Genomic DNA, 18,040 nt, shown 5'->3' on the forward strand with positions numbered 1-18,040 from the left:
TGCCGGGAAGGGGAGGGGATCTTCAGGCAAGCTCTGCAGGAAGCCCAGGTTGCGGGGGGGGGGGGGGGCAGGGGGAGGTAGGGGGTGACCTCTGTCCCTGTGGTCGCGGCTGGCTCCATGGACTCACTCTCCTGAGGACAAGACGAGATGGCCCAGCTGCAGGGGGGACACGTGGGAAGTGCTGGTCATGGGCCCCTCTCCTCAGGCCCCTGCCAGTCCCTCGTCCGCCATCCTGCCTCCCTCGGTCGCTCTGTTCCCCTCCCCACCCCAGGTCTGGCTCTCCCTTACCTCTGCCCAGAACCGTCTGGGTCTGATGGGCTCACCTGCCCCTTCCTCCGGGCACCTGTGTCAGCAGGTCACCCTTTGTGCTCTCTTAGAGCCGTGCGTGTGCTCGAGCGGGAAGGTCCGTCATCCACACGGGCCGGGCATTTGGAGCGGGACCGGTGATGGGTGGGCGAGGCAGGCCCAGAGAGCTAGGTCCCGCCCTGCAAGGGGCCTTGGCTGGGAGGCAGGCAGGAAGCAGGGTCAGGGGCTGGGAAGGCGCCCATTCACCAGGCCCCCTGCCCCCTGCCCGGGTTAAGAGCCCAGCTTCCCGAGCAAGGCCCACACCTCCGGCCTGGGGAGGGCCTCACCTAGCAGTCCACCTTCCTGTGTTGCCCTTCCCGGCACAAGCATAGAGCGGGGGATGGGACCAAGGAGAACACGGCTCTGAGTTCGCCCATGTGGACCCTGGCCTCCCCGGGGCCTCAGTTTCCCCCTCTGCTCCAGTCCCTCCTCTTCTGCCTCAGTTTCTGCCTCTGACAATTGAGACACTGAGAAGACCCAGGCACAGGGCTCAGGGGTTCAACTCTTCATCGTCTGGCTGCCCCTTCCTTTATTCCCAAGCCAGGGAAACTGAGACACAAGCCACATCCTGAGGTCAACCTAAAGCAAATCCTCCATTCCCTTCTTTCCGCATGCCTGCTGCGTGGGGGGTCTGGGGCCATGGGGTGGGCCGCAGCACAGAGACGCGGCTTCAGGACACGGAACCGTGGTTTCGGCCGCATGGACTTCGCGACGGGCTAGGAGGAAAATGCAGTGGCAGAAAGTAAAATTGGGGTGGGGGGAGGGAAGCTGGTTGGCGAAGGCTCTGCGGTGGCAACATTTGGGCAGAGACGGAACAGGGGGAAGGCACAGCCATCCCGAGGCCCCGAGGCTTCAGGGCCCCGCGAGGCTCCACCGCGCTGAGATTTCGCTCCGGGGTGTCGCTGAAACCACGCTGGGTGCTGGGTGGCATGCGGCCACGACGGTCCGAGCAACGAGGCCAGGCTGAGGGCAAGGAGGAGAAGGGGGGCAGATTCTCAGGACTCACTGCTGACGGCTGGGACTGGGCAGCCCGGCCAGAGCCCCTTCCCAGGCTTCCCCCGCGGCCCTCACCCCGGCCTGGAGCAGAGCGAGGCAGCCCCCCCACCGGCCCCGGGCGCCCAGGACCCCCGCAGCGCAGCTGTTTGACTGACGGGAGACAAGCTCAGAGGGGGGTGGTGGCGGGTCTCAGCTCCTTCACCCCCAGGAGACCCTCCCTTCGAAGATAATGTGGCCCCCAGGGGACCCCCAACCTCCCCCGCAGGAGGCCCCGCCCCAGGAGAACCTGCCCCGCCCCCACCGCCTCCGCACATCCGCGCGGGACGCGGGCGGCTCGGGGCGCCCCGGCTCCGCCGCTCGGGCCTGGGGGCTGAGACCGCGGGCTGCCGAGGCGGCCTCGCTCGGTTTCCGTCCGGTCGGCTCGGACCGCCGCCCTCCCCAGTCCCCATCTCCCAACCCTCCGTCTCTCGGAGCGCAGTCCGCTCACACCTTCCCGCCCCGTCTGTCCTGACCCTGGCCGCGGGGTCCCCGCCAACCCGGGCCGCCAGCCCCTGCCTCTCGGTCGCCTCCAGGGCCGGGCGTCAGGGCGGGAAACGCCCCCGGGAAAGCCCCGGGGAGCCGCCGGAGGACGGGGCGGCGGGTAGCAGCCGGGGCACCGCTATTTAAGGCGCGTCCCCGGCGGGCGGACGACAGAACCGGGACGAGCATGGAGCGGGGTCTCGCCCTCCTGTTTCCCGTCTTCCTGGGGCTCCTCCAGCGAGCCCAGGGTGAGCAGAGGAGGGGGCTCCGCCAGGGCGTGCGCGCAGGAGACGGTGGGGGGCTCGGGCTGAGGGAAGGCTCGCAGCGGGCGGGGCGCAGTCTGGGGGAAGCGGCGGAGGACCCTACGGTGGGGGGTCTCGGAGGAGGCCGGGCCGAGGGCGGGGGCTGGGGGGGCTGGGGGCGGGGCTGAGAGCGCCGTGTGCCCGCAGGTGGGTCCTTGGAGATGGAGCCTCCAGGTTCCGTGGTGGCAGTGTCCGTGGGCGGGTCGCAGCAGCTCACCTGCCGGCTGAGCTGCGCCGACCCCAGGAACCCCAGGGTGCAGTGGCGGGGCCTGGACACCAGTCTGGGCACCGTGCGGTCGGACGCGCACAGCAGCGTCCTCTCGGTGCACAACGCCTCCCTGTCCGAGGCCGGCACCCGCGTGTGCGTGGGCTCCTGCGGGACCGACACCTTGCTGCGGACCGTGAAGCTCCTGGTGTTCGGTGAGCTTCCTCCCCTCCCCGCCGCCTGGGCACATTCCGGCCGCCCAGCAGCCCTGTTTTACCTCCAAAACAATACCACCTTTTCCTGGGAGTCTTCCCAGATTGCCCCCGTCCCCACCCCCCCACGCCTCCCAAAGACTCAGCTCCAGCTGAGTCGCGCGGCAGCCCATTCCCTCCTCTCCCATCAATCCCTCTCCCCCTACCTGACCCCCACTCTTTCTGCGCTGGACCCGTCCTCCATACTTGACATTCTAGATACACAAGCTGTGGCCACTGGGTCTTCTGGGGAACCCATGCACCAGCAGGCCCCACTCACCTCTTGGCTGCACCCCAAGCCCCCTCCTCAGGGCCCAGGAATGACCCTATGGCCTCGCCCCCCCCAACACCCTCTGTCCACAGCATTCCCAGACCAGCTGGCTGTCTCCCCAGTAGCCCTGGTGGCCGGGCGGGACCAAGAGGTGGCCTGCACCGCCCATAACGTCACACCTGCCAACCCTGAGACCCTCTCCTTATCCCTGCTCCTGGGGGACCAGGAACTGGAGGGGGTGCAGGCCCTGGACTGGGATGTGGAGGAGGAGCCCCAGCAGGGCGAGGACCAGCTGCTCCGAGTAACACAGCGCTGGCGGCTGCCCCCGCTGGAGACCCCCACCCCACTCACCCTCCACTGCCGGGCAACCATGGACCTGCCTGGCCTGAGGCTAAGCCACCAGCGGGCCATTCCAGGTGAGTCTTTGGGGTTCTGGCCAGCCTACACACAGTGCCCCAGGAAGTAGGTGAAGTCCCCCCACCCAGCTCCTGTCAGCCTTGATGAGTGGTGCCCAGGAGCTCTTCTGGAATCCTGGCTCCGCACGTCCCCCCACCGTGTCCCCATCTGGACGGGTCACAATATCCACAGTAGGGGGGAGCCCCGAATGCCTCCAGTATGATATTCCTCATGAGTTTATTCAGCTGTTCAACAGGTTAACTGAGCACCTTCCCTGTGCCAGACCCCCTGAGATCCTGTCCTGCTTTGCTCACAGTCCTCCAGGGCTCCTAACTCCCTCCGGGTAAAAACCCAAATCCTCCTATGTCCACAGGGCCCTGAACTACCTGCCCTCACCTTCTCCCTCCCCCATCACTCTGCTCCAGCCACATGAGCCTCCCAGCTGCTCCTCCTAGAGGCTAGGCTTGGTCCTGGCCCAGGACCTTTGCATATGTTTCACCCTCCACTGGGAATGCTCTTCCCCTAGCTCTGTCCATTGCTTCCTCACTCGCCTTCCAGGTGAGGCTTCTTCCAACCTGTCTAAAGGGTCAACGTGTCCTTACTGCCTCTTACACATGGATGTGGACACACACATATGCACACACGAGCCCTTTCTCCTGTTGTACGTTTTTTGACACCTTTTAACAATATCTGGCATCCTGTATTTTCTGCTCATTTTTTCCATTGTCTGTATCCCCTACTGTTGGCTTCACTGAGAAATACGTCTGGTTCACGGCTATGTCCCCAGTGACTAAAACAGTGCTTAGCGCACAGTAGGTACTCAACACTTATGTTCTGGTTGGATGGATGAATGGATGGTTGGATGGATGGTTGGATGGACAGATGAACAGATGGATGGTTGGAGGGAGGGAGGGAGGGAGGGATGGGTGGATGGATGGTTGGATGGATGGATGGATGGATGGATGGATGGATGGATGGGTGGAGGGAGGGATGGGTGGATGGATGGTTGGTTGGATGGATGGATGGATGATGGGTGGATGGATGGATGGATGGATGGTTGGTTGGATGGATGGATGGATGGGTGGGTGGAGGGAGGGATGGGTGGAGGGAGGGATGGGTGGATGGATGAGTGGATGGACGGATGGTTGGTTGGATGGATGGTTGGATGCATGGATGGAGAGATGAGACCACAGTGCCCAGCACATAGCAGGTGCACAATAACCACTTGCTGAATGAATGAACAAGTGAAAACATTTAACTTGGGGCTGAGGACCTAGTAGGTGCTCGGTTCACGTCAAACATTATTAATTTAACAAACGTCTAATGTAGGACAAGTGTTGTTCACATCATGAAGCCTCCAGCAGCCTCTCACTAAAAAAGCACAAATTCCTTCTCCATGAAACTCATGTTAATGCCCTTGGGGCCATCAGGTGTAGGGATGGAGCAAGAGAGCTCCCAGGGGACTGGAAGGGAGGGCAGGGAGGGTGCGGTGGGAGCACGAAGAGAGGCCTCTGGATTTGAAAGACGTTTCATGGCAGGGTGTACAAATCCCCTCCCGGATCCGCAGTCTCCCCACCTGTACCACAAGGAACAGAGCACGCCCTCCGTTTGCCAGGGAGTGCTTTCCCCTCCCCCCACCTCCCAGTCCTATAGTTTGTAAAGTCCAGTACTCACCAACTCTGCGCTCCAATCAGTCTCCGTGGCAGCTCCCAGGATGGGTGGTTCTCACCCCCTCTACATTTGAGGAAACTGAAACAGTGACGTTCAGAAACTCACTCAGAGTGGGGAGGGCACCAAGGCAGACCCTGACCCCGCTCCTCCCCACTGGGATACCCTTCAATTTGTCCAAGTGGCCCAGGGTGGGGCTTCAGCGTTTCTGGTCCAACCCTGTGGTCTAAATGGAGAGACGAACAGAAGAGGGAGCCTGGGGCAGGAGAAAAACCATCACCCTGTTTTCCAGTCTTGCACAGCCTGACCTCCCCGGAGCCCCCTGTCAAGACCTCTCCTGAGGCCACCCCAGAGCTGAGCTCCACCAGCAGCTCCGGGAGTCCTGGACACCCGCCCGGCAACAGCAGCTCCGGGAGTCCTGGACCCCCACCAGGGAACAGCAGCTCCAGGAGTCCTGGCCCCCGACCAGGGAACAGCTCCATCCTGCCCTGCCACCCAGAGATCCGCCAGTCTCCGGCCGCGGGGGGTCTGGATCTACTTTGTCAGGCACTCTGTGGCCCCGGTGTGGCTGTGGGCTGGACCCAGGCCCCGGGGGGTCTGGAAGCCTACCAGAGGTGGGAGGCTGGGGCCCAGGCTTGGCTGAGCGTGCCCTGGGCCGGCTGCTGCGCTGAGGGCTGGTTTCAGTGTCGCCTGGATCCAGGGGGACAGATGGCCAGCCTCCACCTGGCCCCTGAGATCTGTGAGTTCTGGGGGCTCAGGAGGGGTCTGGGGGAGGCTCAGAGGGAGGGAAGTCCAGCATCAAGGCCTCAGACAGGGAATGGGCCTGCTCAGATTCAGTGTCCCCAGCTGTCCCGTGGGCTTCCCTTACGGTGGAAGATGACAGTCACTTGGCACGGTGAGGGCTGCAAATTTCAGAGACCAATTTCAGCGATCTGTAAAGGCTGACCTTTACACCCCACAACAGCCTGTAGGAGAGGAATAGAATAGAGCCACTCAGGTCGTTTCAAATTTTCTAGTAGCCACATTTAGAAGTATAAATGAGACATTTTATATTCTTTTCTCTTGGAAAAAAAAAAACAAAAAACCTGATTGTTCAACAAGTGGTGTGTAATGTACACAGATAGCAGGGGACATTCAGACTAGCCAGGCATGGGGGGCGGCCATGTCACTTCCAACCAAAAGGTCCTATGTACCTTTCAAAAGATCCATTCTGGAGTCGTCTGGATATTTCAGCAGTTTTTGTACACTCCAAAAGACGCTCTAAACCATGAATTCCTATGTAAAATCTCAGGGAACTCGGGAAATAGGGAAGCCCCTAGCGCATTCTGCTGAGCTTCTCCCCCACACCTGCAAGCAGGTGCTCACGGCTCCTGATGCTCCCTTCTCCAGGCTGTTGGACGACACCCCCAGCCCTGTGGACGGGCAGCTTGGTGCTGGGGCTGCTCTTCCTGGCATTCCTCGCCCACCGGCTGCGGAAACGCTGCAGGCCCGCCCAATGACCACCCAGCCCCCCAGTTCCTTGGGGCCCCCTGCCCCACCTGGACTGGGCTGAGGGGGACTGGCAGGGCCCCTCCTGAAGTGGCCTGCCCTTCCTGCCACACAGTTGCAGCCAGAGGACGACCGCAGGGTTCTGGACCTTCGTGGTGGAGAGCCGACCATAACCCCTCACCCTGATGGCCAGCCTCTTGAGCCCCCGGGACCCACCCCCCAGTGGTCCAGAGCTGGAGAATAAAGAGCGTGCGGTTTGCCTCGGTGGCTTCTGGGGTGTTACAAGGATTTCGCCGTCTGCACTGGGCGGCTCCCCGAGCGATGAGGATGGACGGGACCGCGGACCCCTGCTGGGCCGGGGCTGGAGGAAAGGGGAAAGCGGAGCGCAGGTTCGGCCTGGGGTGGGACGACACCAAGGCTGGGAGAATCGGGGGTAACCAGAAGTCCTCCCAGGAAGTGGGGGACGGTGGGGCGGGGTGGGGGAGAGGAGGACAGCGTGGACGAAAGCCACCGAAGCCGCTTGTCAGAGGCTCTGTTCTGTCTCTCGGGGGCTTGGGGGCTTGGGGTCGGGTGGGGCAGAGGCGAGGAGGGGCTGGGAGCCCGTCGGCGAGGCAAGGCTGCGGCTGCTGGGGCTCCGCCGCGGGCACGGGGCAGCTCCGGGGGGTCAGAGCGGCGGAGGCTGCGGTGCGAGAAAGATCCCTCGGGTGCGGAGGTAACAGCGCGGGTCGGCGACCTGGGCGACCTCGGGCGTCCACGCATCCGGCGAGCCGACCCCCAGCTCAGCCTGGCCGGCCGCGGGCGGGAGAGGAGACGGCCCCGCCCCCCGGGGTGAGCCGTAAACTCGGAGGCAGGTCGGGCCGGGCTGAAGGCCTGACGGTGCCCCAGGGCCAGAGGAAAATCGGGAAGCGGAGCGCGGTGGGCGCTCGGCCGCGGAGTCGGAGCAGGATCGCGGGGCTTCGCGGATCGCCGAGGAGACCGGTTGCTAGGGGACCATGCTCATGAGGGACTCGCCCGCTACCAAGATGGCAGGCGATCCAGCTTCAGGCCGAACACCACGCCCTTCCCGAAGAGCCATCTTGGAGTCTGGCAAAACTCGGGTTCCGGGCTTGAGCCTGGAGCGCTAACCGGCACACGCAAAGACGAACCCGGAGAAATTATGCCAATTAGAGCCTAGTGCGCGGTGGTAAGGGGCCTGTTCCCCTTACTTGCCAGAGTCTTCCGGTGGGATCCGGGCGCCTTCCGCCCTTAGCCAAGATGGCCGCCCCGAGGCGCCCGCGCACTGTGGGAGACGGCGGCGCTTCCGGCCCCGCGGCCCTCCCCGAAGATGGCGGCGGTGGAGAAGCGGCGGCCGGCCGTGGCTCCGGTGGCCGGTTTCACCGACAGCGGCCGGCCGGCCGCGTCCCGCACAGCAGCCACGGCCGAGAGTGAGGAGGACTTCCTGCGGCAGGTCGGCGTGACGGAGATGCTGCGCGCGGCCCTGCTGAAGGTGCTGGAGGCGCGGCCCGAGGAGCCGATCGCCTTCCTGGCGCACTACTTCGAGAACATGGGCCTGCGCTCGCCCGCGAACGGCGGCGCCGGGGAGCCCCCGGGCCAGCTCCTGCTGCAGCAGCAGCGCCTGGGCCGCGCGCTGTGGCACCTCCGCCTGGCTCACCATTCCCAGAGGTGCGGGCCGGGCGGGGCGGGGCGGGGCGGGGCGGGTCGTCCTCCCGGCGCGGGGTGGGCCCCGGCCGCGGGCGCTCCGGCTTCGGGGGCGCTTCTGCAGGTGCCGCTTCCCCTCCGGCCCGCGCCGCCGTTAGAAAATCGCGGAGCCCAGAGAGGACCCAGAGCCACGAGCCGGGCCTCCGAGCCGGCGCCTTCCGAACGAGGTTTTCCTAAAGGTCTCGTTGCTGGCGTCGCCCGTCCATTGAGCCGGGAACTGGGTGTTCCAGGGCTGGGCCGTGGACACGGAACAGCTCAGTGTCCCGAGGCCGGACCCCCGGAGGCCGCTCCCGGCGCGCAGGCGGGCTGTCAGGAGGCGGCCAGCCTCACGCACAGCAAAGGGGCTGCAGGGACTAGGCGGGCAGGGGCCCTGGCCTGGAGGCCGTGCAGCTGCCCTGTGGGACCCACAGGCTTCTCGGCCTTCCCGGGGCTGAAGCATGAGGGGGGATGGCGCCTCCCCCCACGCGTGCCCCCCAGCAGTTCTGAGCCCAGGAAAGCGATTGAGGAATATGTACGGAACAAACGATCCACGTCAGATGGATTCAGGAGCTTTCAAAACAACGCCAAGCAGGGCGGTCGTGACTGGATGTGGGTGCCCTGGGACCGGCTGGTAGGGGGCGTCCCCAGAAGCTGAACCTGAGGCCGCATTCATGTGTGGGTAATTAATAAGGGAGTGCTCCCAGGAGAGCCCAGGAAGGGAGAGGAAACCAGGCAAGGGAATGTTCCAGCCTGGCCACCAGGGGACTCTGCCCCGCCCCGCCTTCCAGCACCTGCCAACCTACGCACAGCTCTCCCAAAAGAGTCAGCGGTGCAGGCCCTAAGGACAGCACTGGGAAGCTGGGGAGGGATCCCAGGTATGGGAAGGTGGATGGAGGGCGGGCATCTGAGCAGAGTATCCCTGTGCTCTGAAATCCCAAGTTGCGGGGTTTGCAGGGGCAAGCGTGGGAAGAAAGTATGCAGAGACAGCCCTAGGCCATCCGTGGGGCTGTCCACTGAGGCGGGAGGTCACTGATTTGGGGGAACATCTCCAGGGTTGCTTGGGGACTCATGAGTCGGGCGGCGGGGAGAACCTTGCAGCTGGAGGATGGACAGGTGGGTCTGCAAGTGGGGCAGGGGGTTGTCATGGCCTCAGGAGAACTGAGAAGAGCCCAGGACCCAATCCTGAGGAGCCCCAGGCTTGGAGAACCCATAAAAAAGCATGATCAGGCCAACCAGACATGAAGGAGGGGACTAGAAGAGAATGCCACCGCAGAACATCTTCCAAAGGGGAAAAGTGATCAGTGGCCGGGCCACCGTGTACAGTTGTTCAGGCCAAACACTGCACAAGCCACTCATCGCACAAGCCGCTCACCTATAGACAGTCACAAACAAGGATATGTCTATGAAGGTGTTTTGTATGTTTGTTTGTTTGTTTAGATTTTATTTATTTACTTGACAGAGAGAGACACAGCAAGAGAATAAACACGGGCAGGGGGAGTGGGAGAAGGAGAAGCAGGCTTCCCGTCAAGCAGGGAGCCCGATGCAGGGCTCGATCTGAGCCAAAGGCAGATGCCTAACGACTGAGCCACCCAGGTGCCCCTCTGTGAAGGTTTTTTGTGGCGTTTTTTCCTAATTCACACAGAGGCACCTTGTGGGCTGGCCGCAGTCCTGTGTCCAGCAGCCCACAGATGTGGGCTGACAAGCGTCTGTTGGACTTAGGACCAGGAAAGCTGTTTTCATGTCCTGTGACTGCTGAAACAAATGACCATGAACTCGGTGGCTTAAAGCAACAAAAATGTGGGGCGCCAGTCTGACAGAGTGGGTGGAGCAACTCTTGTTCTCAGGGTTTGAAGTTCAAGCCCCATATTGGGTGTAGAAATTAGGGAAGGGTCCCTTCTGCCTCTCCCAGCTCCCAAGGCTCCAGGTGTCCCTCGGCCTGTGGCCACATCGCTCCAGTGTTCTTCTGTCTTTTTCCTTCTGTTCTAAGGACACTTGGATTTAGGGCTACCTCATCTCCACATCCTGGACAGGTGACACCCGCAAAGACCCTGTTTCCAAAGAAGGTCACCCTCACAGGTTCCTGAGAGACATGCGTCAGGGGGACAGGTCTCACTGCCCTGCAGGGACAGTGATGCCGTGGGCTGGAGGCACGTTGGAGCGGCGGGGCTGCAGAGGGCGGAGTGAACCTGGGAGTGGCAGCGATGCCTGAACCCCTGCACTCCCCTGCGATCCCCAAAGACAGAGCCAGGGACCAGCGCAGCAGACGGGGCCCCAGCAGGAGCCCCTGGACCTAGCCCAAGGGGCCAACAGCAGAAGCCAGGCCTGGCCAATGTGGGAAGCAGGTGCCCCTCTGACGCGGAGTGGCCGACTGGGCCGTCTCAGGGCTGTTCTTGAGCATCTCGTCCGTGTGAAAGATCCAGAGAGAAGTCCTCCAAGTTCTCCTCTGTGCGCGGGTCAGAAGTGTTGTCCTTTGGGAGGTGGTGGCCCAAGGTCCAGTGGGCCACCCCCTGCCAGCCTCAAGGCCGCAAGGACGCGAAAACCATGTTTGTGAGACTTGCTGAGGGCCGCATGGCCACCAGGGGGCAGAGCCAGCGTGCAATCGGGACGGTGCGGCCCCCCAGCCCTGAGGCCTCTGAACCTCCCCGTGGCCTGAGTGCCTTCCTCCGCAGGCCCCCAGGACCTGGGAAAACCTCCCTCCAAGGGCACCACCGAGTCCAGGTTCCTCCCGGGCACCGTGGGGTGCTGAGCGGCCTCCCTGGCTTCCACCCACCCAGGGATGACACCCAGAAGTGCGCCCAGACCTCACCGGGAGTCACCCGGGGACAGCGCCATGGAGGGCCCCTGCTGTAAAGGGAAGTCTCCGTGTCTCATCCCGGAAGTGTTCTGCGCACACTCACACAGGTACTGTGTAAGCAAACGCTCACGCTCTACTGCCCTGGGCAGGGGCTGACACGGTGGAGACCCCGGTGCTGCTCCATCCCTGCGTCACAAACGAACCCAAGTTCCAGAGCACCGCGACCCGGCAGACACCGGCCGCCGGGAGCAGCATGGGAGTCACTTCCTCGGCGTCGTGCCCTTCAGCTCCCACCTCGTGGAGCTGCGATTACCGCTCCGCGCGTCTGTCCACCCTCCGAGGCCGGGACTGGCGTGGGCAGCCCGCTGAGGCTCGCCCTGGTGGCAGCCGACGCCGAGGATGCAGGGACCCCTCCGCGCACCAGGCCCTGTGCTAGGTACTTGGCCCTTAAGAACCCTGAGATGCAGGAATGGGGACCCTCGCTCTGGAGTGACCGGAAGCTACGGGTGGGGCCAGGTGGGGGCTGGGGACAGAGCTGTGCTCCCGGAGGGCACTCGGCGGACACGGGAGCCCCACAGCACTGGGGTCTCGCTGTCTGGGCCCCAGCCTCGAGAGGAGGGAATTCGCCCCCGTGGGGGGCCGGCCAGGCTGCTGGAGAGGAGGCCTCACGGCCCAGAGGCGGATGAATCGTGGACTGTGGTCTCATGGGGACAAGCTGCGTCATGTGACAGCCACAGCTCTGGGACTTCAGTGGCCCCGACACAGAGGACTGCTGCCCGCACCCGGAGCCGGAGGCCGCAGGGGTGCGCTCGTGCATGTGCCGGGAGTGTGCCCTAGCGTGGCCACGGGCGGCAGACCGCTCGGAACTTGCCTTGGAAGTGGACCGCGTGTGGCTTCCACGCCCATCTCGGCAGTCAAGTCCTGTGGCCCCTTCTCCCCTCGAGGGGTGGCCGGTCTTCAGGAGGCCACTGGGCTCTCCCTGCCCACACCAGCCGGGGCAGCCTGCACCCCCATCGGCAGGGCAGCGTGGCAGGCTGCAGTCTCTGTCTCCCGTCCTGGGGCTCGGACCGAGGCCCGGGCGTGTGCACCTTCAGAAGGCGGCAGACCCCGAGCCGCGGCCGAGTGCTGGACCCACACCGCCTGGCACACTGTTGTCGTCCTCTGCCATCTGAGGCTGCCAGGCCGGGGGTGGCTTGTCAGGCAGGGATGGGCAGCGGACAGAGGCCCTAGTGGCCACCGCGCTTGTTCCCAGCAGACCTCCCACCCTTCCTGGAGAGGAGCTTTAACCTCGGTTCGGGGCCTCAGCCTGCTAACGCGGTGATGGTGACGGAGGTCACGGGAGCGTGAGGCGGCGTCTGGCGTCCTTCGCACTTGATGGCGCTGGTCTCAGGGACCACAAGTTCCAGCACATCATGAGGGCCCAACGGCAAGAAGAGAAAGGAGTTTATAGCCAGACAGTCTGAGGGGGCAGGCCCAGCTGGGGGGGAGGCTCCCCAGGCCCCTGTTCTCGGACTTCTGGGTGATACGCAGAGCTCGTGGGGCGGCCCAGCGCAGACCGGGCTCCCGGCTTGCCGGCCCACAGGAAGATGAGGCAGGACTCCCGGGTCATACAGGAGGCGAACAGAGCCGCAGTGTGCCTTCCCTCCCTAGGGGTCATGGCACAATGCTGAAGGGCCACCAGCCCAGTGAGGGAGTGAGACACGGGGCTGACCAGCCCCCCAGGCTCACTGTGCAGCTTAACATCTCTGCTACGTGCGTCTGCTCGTGAGGCTCATGGCACAGCCCGGCCGCGTCCTGGGGCCTCGGGCACGTTGTGGGACAGAGTCGTGCCCGTCTCCCAGCCAATGGCAGGCAGGCGACCTTCCCAGGCAAGAACAGGTCGTCATTTCGGTTTCGTGAGTCGGTCCCTGGTGCAGCCATTCAGCTCTGCCTTTGCAGCGAGAAAGCAACCACAGGCGGCACGTCGGCGGCTGGGTGAGGCCCTGTGCCGATAAAACTTGATCTACAAAATGGGCAGTGGGCCAGATACGACCCACGGGGGTAGCTTGCTGACTCCCGGGCTGTGGGGCTGTGGGAGCGTGAAGTAACACACATTTAAAGGCCAGGAGCGCCGCCCCCCATAGGTGTGGGTGGCCTTGTCGGAAGGCAGTCCCGTTGGCCGACTCCGCAGGTGTGTACCGAGGACCCGCCGCGTGCCAGACTGTTTGGGGCCCTGGGAGCTGCCCAGAAGCTCCCTGACGTGGGCCCGTGGGCTGACGTTCCAAAAGACGTGAAACTTGGTCACGGGGACGTCTTACGTTAAGTCAGATAGCAGTGACGGCCCTGAAGATAAAGAGAGGGTGGGGGCCCGACACTTGAGCGTAGTCGGAGGAGCTGGAGGAGCTGTGGGGAGACGTGGGGGAAGGGCACACCCGCCGAAGGACTTGGCCTTTGCAAAGGTTCTGGGGCTGGACCAGGCCTGGTTTGCTGGAGGAAGACGGGAGGGGCAGTGGGGCGGGCGGGCAGGGGGCCGTGGGCGGTCCTGGCTCTGCCCAGCCGGCCCAGCGCTCCCTCCTCCTACAGGACGGCCTTCAACAACAACGTCAGCGTGGCCTACGAGTGCCTGAGCGCCAGCGGGCGCAAGAAGAAGCCGGGGCTGGACGGGCGCACCTACAGTGAGCTGCTCAAGCGCATCTGCCGGGACGGGGAGGCCCCCGAGGAGGTAGTGGCGCCCCTGCTGCACAGGATCCGGTGCCGGGACCACGAGGCCGTGCCGCTGGACGTCTTCCGCACCGGCATGCTCACCTGCTTCGTGCTGCTGGAGTTCGTGGCGCGGGCCGGCGCCCTCTACCAGCTGCTGGAGGACCCCACCCTGGCTGTGGCTGACCGGCGCGTGGGCCAGGCCGTGCTGGACACCCTGGAGGGGGCCCTGCGGGCCAGTGACGCAGCTGCCGCACCCTCCCGCTACCTGGAGGCTGGCTCACGCCTGGGCCCTGACAGCCTGGCACAGGCCATGGACCGCGCGCTGGGGGCCCGGCGGCCCGGCTCCCCGATGACCCGGGAGGAGTTCCTGGAGAAGGCCGCTGCCCTCTTCATCGCCAAGGTCAAGCCGGTGGCCTGAGCCACGCACACCTTGCCCGCCCCTCCTCCACCCGCACAGCTGGGGGCTGTGCGAGGCCGGTGCCCCCTGTTCCTGGGCGGAACACAGGTCTGGGACCGGGACCGGAGGGTCCCTGCGTGCGGGGGTGCGGGGAGTCCTCCCGCCTTCCAGCCTGGACTCGTGTCCAGCCCCTTCAGACGGGGGCCGAGAGCCCCAGGAAGTGGGCACCCCCCCCCACAGCCCCACAAAGGCCCGTCTCCTCAACAGTAATAAAGTCTGTTCTCCGGGCTGACCTGGAGCGTGTGCGTGCTCCCCTGCCCATGCCCGCGTCTGCTGAAATGCTTCCCGCCTGGAACGTCCAGCGCTGCCTCGGGGCAAGGCTGGCCACCTGGGAATGCCAGGGCGCCCCTGGACTCCGCTTTGCGGAAGTAGAGGGCAACGGGGTGGCCAGAACCCACACCCCTGGAGCCCGGGAGGCCCTGCTCTCCACAAGTGCCCCAGCCAATTGCTTGCAGCCTGGGCCTCAGGGTCCCCGGCTGTCAAAGGAAGAGGTCAGCTGGGCGGGTCGTTGTGGCCGTGATGGCGGAAATGGCCACGTGCGAGCACTGCGAGGTCTTAGGTGCCCTCGGAGGAAGCGAAAGGACTACCCAAGCTGGGCAGGTGGGTGGGGAAAGCAAGGCCCAGAGAGGAGAAGGGTCACCCTGCCAGCAAAGGGCCCGCGCCAGAACCCGCACGCCACGCGACCCCCACCTGCCGTCGGCCCCCCCAGAATCCACACGCGCCCACGAACTTTGTCCCGGCACCCACGGGACATCCCTCCTCCCATCCAAAGGGATGGCTTCTTCCACAAGGAATCCCGCCCAGGGCGGGAGGAGGGAGGCCAGGGGCAGATGCCCGGCCCAGAATGACCGCTGGCTGGTGACTTCACTCGCGTGGCCCAGCCTCCAGCTCCAGCGAGTGGGGCCCAGGACTGAGGGAGGGAAGCCCCATGGGAGCAGAGTTTATGCCCTTTACGAGCCACCGCTGGCAAGGACCTCCTCTCTCCATTTCCCAGTACCTACCACCCCCGGCACAGGCCAGGCCACCGGGGAGCCGCGGCTGCTGTTTTCCAAGAACCCCAGCAGGACTTCTGTTCCAACAGCTCTGGCAGAACTTCCCCCTCCCCCTCGGGAGGGGGGTCGAGACGTGGAACCTGCACTCCCTTTCCCTGGACTTGGGCGGCTCCCGTGACACGACCGAATTCCCACGGCTGGGCCACAAAACATGGCACACGCCGCCGCCAGCAGGGCTCACCCACGCACCCGGGAGCCACGTTGCGAGGACGGTCGGGACACGGGCGGGGGTGCCCTGCAGACTCACAGACCAAACAGGTAATGTCCCCAGCCGCAAAGCTGCCGGTCGTCTGTCGTGCAAAGTAGGGTCCCGCAAGACTCATGAAGAGCGCCCGCTCAGCGCGTGGGAGCCGTCACCGTTCTGCTCTGCTGTGGCCCCACAAGGGAGGTGCACCCAACGTGGCTGCCAGGGGGCTGGGCAGCCACAGGAAGCAAGTGTCAGGCCTACAGACAGGTGGCCCCCCTGTGTCACGTGCACACCTGTCCCAGAAGCCAAGACAGGGATGGCGGGCAGGCAATTCCGGGGAGACTCGGGGGCCAAGGCCACCTCCAGTCAGCTCCATGTACCCCAGAGGTGGCCACTCCCTCCTGGTCATCAGAAGCCAGGGTGGGCAACGTGTGGCGGGTGTCTCCCCTGCACAGGAGAGCTTCATAGCCCAGGAGGCTCCCCCTCTCCTTGTAGGGCAGGAGTTGCCCATGAGTGAGGACCAGGGCATACCGGAGCCAGCCCCCGGGTCTCAGATGTCTTTGGTGCAGCTCAGGCTCCAGGGGCCCCCTGGATCAGACAGAGGCCACAGAAGTCCCCTGTGTCGTGATCCTGGCTGGTGCTCTGCCAGCCGACAGAGTCCTGGGAAGCTGACATGAACCCCTTCCCTGGCCGTCACAGCAGTGTGGACCATGGACCCCTACAAACCTCCCCGTTCCGGCAGCCCCCCCTGCCCCGCTCTCCACGTGCAACCGCCCCGCAGCCTTTCCCGGCCCCTCCTCTCTCAGCACCTCAGCAGCCCGTGGCTTCGGCGACTGCCTGGACCTCATGGGTTCTCAAATCCGTAGCTTGGGTCCCTGGCCAGCCCTCGAGAGCACACTGCCAGCCGGCTGTCTTCTGGGGACGTTCCAAGGACATCCAGGCCTGCCGTACCCAGGACAGACCCTCCAGTCACCCTCCCGAACCTGGGACTCCTCTGGGGCTTATGGTATCCATAGAAGCTCCTGGGCCACGGAGGGCCGGGGCTGGCCAGATGCCTCCTCCTGCCCCGTCATGTGGCCCCCTGCGGCCCCCTTCCCAGCTCCATCCCACCCTCTCCTCCCGCACACGGGTCCACCCCCGGCCCAGCCCACCAGCCCATCTAAGCGCTCCAGGAACCCTGAGCTCAGCCTGGGATTTTCTTCGAAGCTGGCTGAGCTGGGAGTACCTGGATCTGAGTTCCGGCACACAAGTCCCGTGAGCGAAGCCAACACTCAAGGAAGCGGACCCAGGGGACTCTCCAGCTTCTCTTCTGGCCTGTGTCCCTTCACTCGGCCCCAGGTGCCCTGACCTCCAGCCACTTGTCCCCACCACAGGCCTGCTGTGCGTGCGATTCACTCTTTCTGTCACACTGTTCCTCCCGTCCCATGGGCCTCGCTTCCTCACTCCCCTCTGGTCTCCGCTCAACGCCACCTCCTGGGAGACCCCTTCCCCACGGACCACCCCAGAATGGTGCTCCCCCCGGCCCCCGCTAACACTCGCCCGCATTGTCTTCACAGCTACTGTTGCTACTGAGTTTCCAGCCTGTTTATGACTCTCTCCCGGGCTCCCCAGGCTGAGGGCTTTGCTGGTTTTCTCCACGGCTGCCCCCCAGCACCTAGATTTCTGCACAGAAGCTCACGAATCCACCCATCAATCTTCCAGTGGACGACTCTGAAACTCACAGATGTAAGCGTATCCAGGTCCTGTGGCTGTCCTAACAAATCACCACACACGCACCCTCTGACAGTTCTGGGCTCAGGCCCTAAAACCCCGGCCCCGGGGGGACCTGGCTCCTGCCTCCCACCCCGTTCCCAGACGCCGCACATCCCCGCCCGCAGCCCCCCTCCCCCATCCTCACCGCCAGCCTCATAGGCTTGGTCCATCTCTCGGACTCGACCCTCTCAGTAGCAGGCCCACCAGTGATACCCAAGATAATCTATATTGAGATTCTTTTTCTTTTTTAATGTTAGCTCTACACCCAACGTGGGGCCTGAACTCAGGACCCTGAGATCAAGAGTCACACGTTCAGTCGGGTGGCTGAGTCGGTTTAGCATCTGCCTTCAGCTCAGGTCATGATCCCAGGGTCCTGCTCAGTCCCTCTCCCTCTGGCACTCTCTCCTCTCTCACTCTCTGAAACTAGTAAAATCTTAAAATATAAATAAAAAGCATTGCACGCTTTACTGACTGAGCCAGCCGGGCACCCCTTCCCATCTCAGGCTTTTTTTTTTTTTTTTCAAGATTTTACGTATTTGACAGAGAGCAAGCGAGCAAGAGAGGGAACACAGGCAGGGGGAGTGAGAGGGAGAAGCAGGCTTCCTGCTGAGCAGGGAGCCGGACGCGTCACTCTACCCCCCCCCCGCCCCAGGACCTGAGTTGAAGGCAGACGCCCAATGGCCACACCATCTCAAGATTCTTAATCTTATCTGCAAAGTTCCTTTTGTCCTGGAAAGTAACATAATCACAGGCTGAGATTAGGACCTGGGCAGCCCTGGGGGTATTATCTCTACCAGAACCCATCCCCAAGGGCGCAGCCAGAAGGAGGCAGAGCTGGCCTTGAAGCCTGTTCTGGGGCGCACGGACCACACCAGCCCCGAAGCCTTTGTCTGACTCCAGGTCCCCGCCCTTGAGGCCGCATCCCCCTGCGCATCCTTCTGCTTCACCCCTGCACGCCCCGCCTCCTGAGATCAGGTCTTCCTTCTTAGCGGGCAGAA

The 18,040-nt window shown here is 63.9% G+C and overlaps 3 protein-coding genes across 3 annotated transcripts; all 3 read left to right on the plus strand.

The window, feature by feature from the left end:
• Nucleotides 1-82: 82 nt before the first annotated feature.
• MADCAM1 (mucosal vascular addressin cell adhesion molecule 1) lies at nt 83-6,883 on the plus strand. The gene is made up of 5 exons (XM_045990882.1): nt 83-2,108; nt 2,310-2,582; nt 2,982-3,305; nt 5,246-5,692; nt 6,343-6,883. The coding sequence occupies exons 1-5, from the start codon at nt 2,048-2,050 to the stop codon at nt 6,450-6,452; spliced, it is 1,215 nt and encodes a 404-aa protein (XP_045846838.1). The 5' UTR covers nt 83-2,047; the 3' UTR covers nt 6,453-6,883.
• A 751-nt stretch (nt 6,884-7,634) lies between these two features.
• On the plus strand, nt 7,635-14,280 carry TPGS1 (tubulin polyglutamylase complex subunit 1). Its single transcript, XM_045990883.1, has 2 exons — nt 7,635-8,103; nt 13,475-14,280. Exons 1-2 carry the CDS (start codon nt 7,766-7,768, stop codon nt 14,010-14,012), a joined length of 876 nt encoding a protein of 291 aa, XP_045846839.1. The 5' UTR covers nt 7,635-7,765; the 3' UTR covers nt 14,013-14,280.
• Nucleotides 14,281-14,349: 69 nt separating this feature from the next.
• Nucleotides 14,350-17,323, plus strand: LOC123932554 (protein capicua homolog). Its single transcript, XM_045990884.1, has 2 exons — nt 14,350-15,361; nt 16,157-17,323. Exons 1-2 carry the CDS (start codon nt 15,255-15,257, stop codon nt 16,635-16,637), a joined length of 588 nt encoding a protein of 195 aa, XP_045846840.1. The 5' UTR covers nt 14,350-15,254; the 3' UTR covers nt 16,638-17,323.
• The last annotated feature ends 717 nt before the right edge of the window (nt 17,324-18,040 follow it).

Source organism: Meles meles, chromosome 20, assembly GCF_922984935.1.
Source record: "Meles meles chromosome 20, mMelMel3.1 paternal haplotype, whole genome shotgun sequence".
Lineage (NCBI taxonomy): Eukaryota > Metazoa > Chordata > Mammalia > Carnivora > Mustelidae > Meles > Meles meles.

What these genes read in the sequence shown, in the direction of transcription:
- TPGS1 (XM_045990883.1), top strand. Translation starts at nt 7,766, where the DNA reads ATGGCGGCGGTGGAGAAGCGGCGGCCGGCCGTGGCTCCGGTGGCCGGT. An exon ending in CTGGCTCACCATTCCCAGAG is followed by an intron (nt 8,104 to 13,474) that starts GTGCGGGCCGGG and finishes CTCCTCCTACAG; the next exon opens with GACGGCCTTCAACAACAACG.
- MADCAM1 (XM_045990882.1), top strand. Translation starts at nt 2,048, where the DNA reads ATGGAGCGGGGTCTCGCCCTCCTGTTTCCCGTCTTCCTGGGGCTCCTC. An exon ending in CGTGAAGCTCCTGGTGTTCG is followed by an intron (nt 2,583 to 2,981) that starts GTGAGCTTCCTC and finishes CTCTGTCCACAG; the next exon opens with CATTCCCAGACCAGCTGGCT. An exon ending in CCACCAGCGGGCCATTCCAG is followed by an intron (nt 3,306 to 5,245) that starts GTGAGTCTTTGG and finishes CCTGTTTTCCAG; the next exon opens with TCTTGCACAGCCTGACCTCC.
- LOC123932554 (XM_045990884.1), top strand. Translation starts at nt 15,255, where the DNA reads ATGGCACACGCCGCCGCCAGCAGGGCTCACCCACGCACCCGGGAGCCA. An exon ending in CAGACTCACAGACCAAACAG is followed by an intron (nt 15,362 to 16,156) that starts GTAATGTCCCCA and finishes TCAAATCCGTAG; the next exon opens with CTTGGGTCCCTGGCCAGCCC.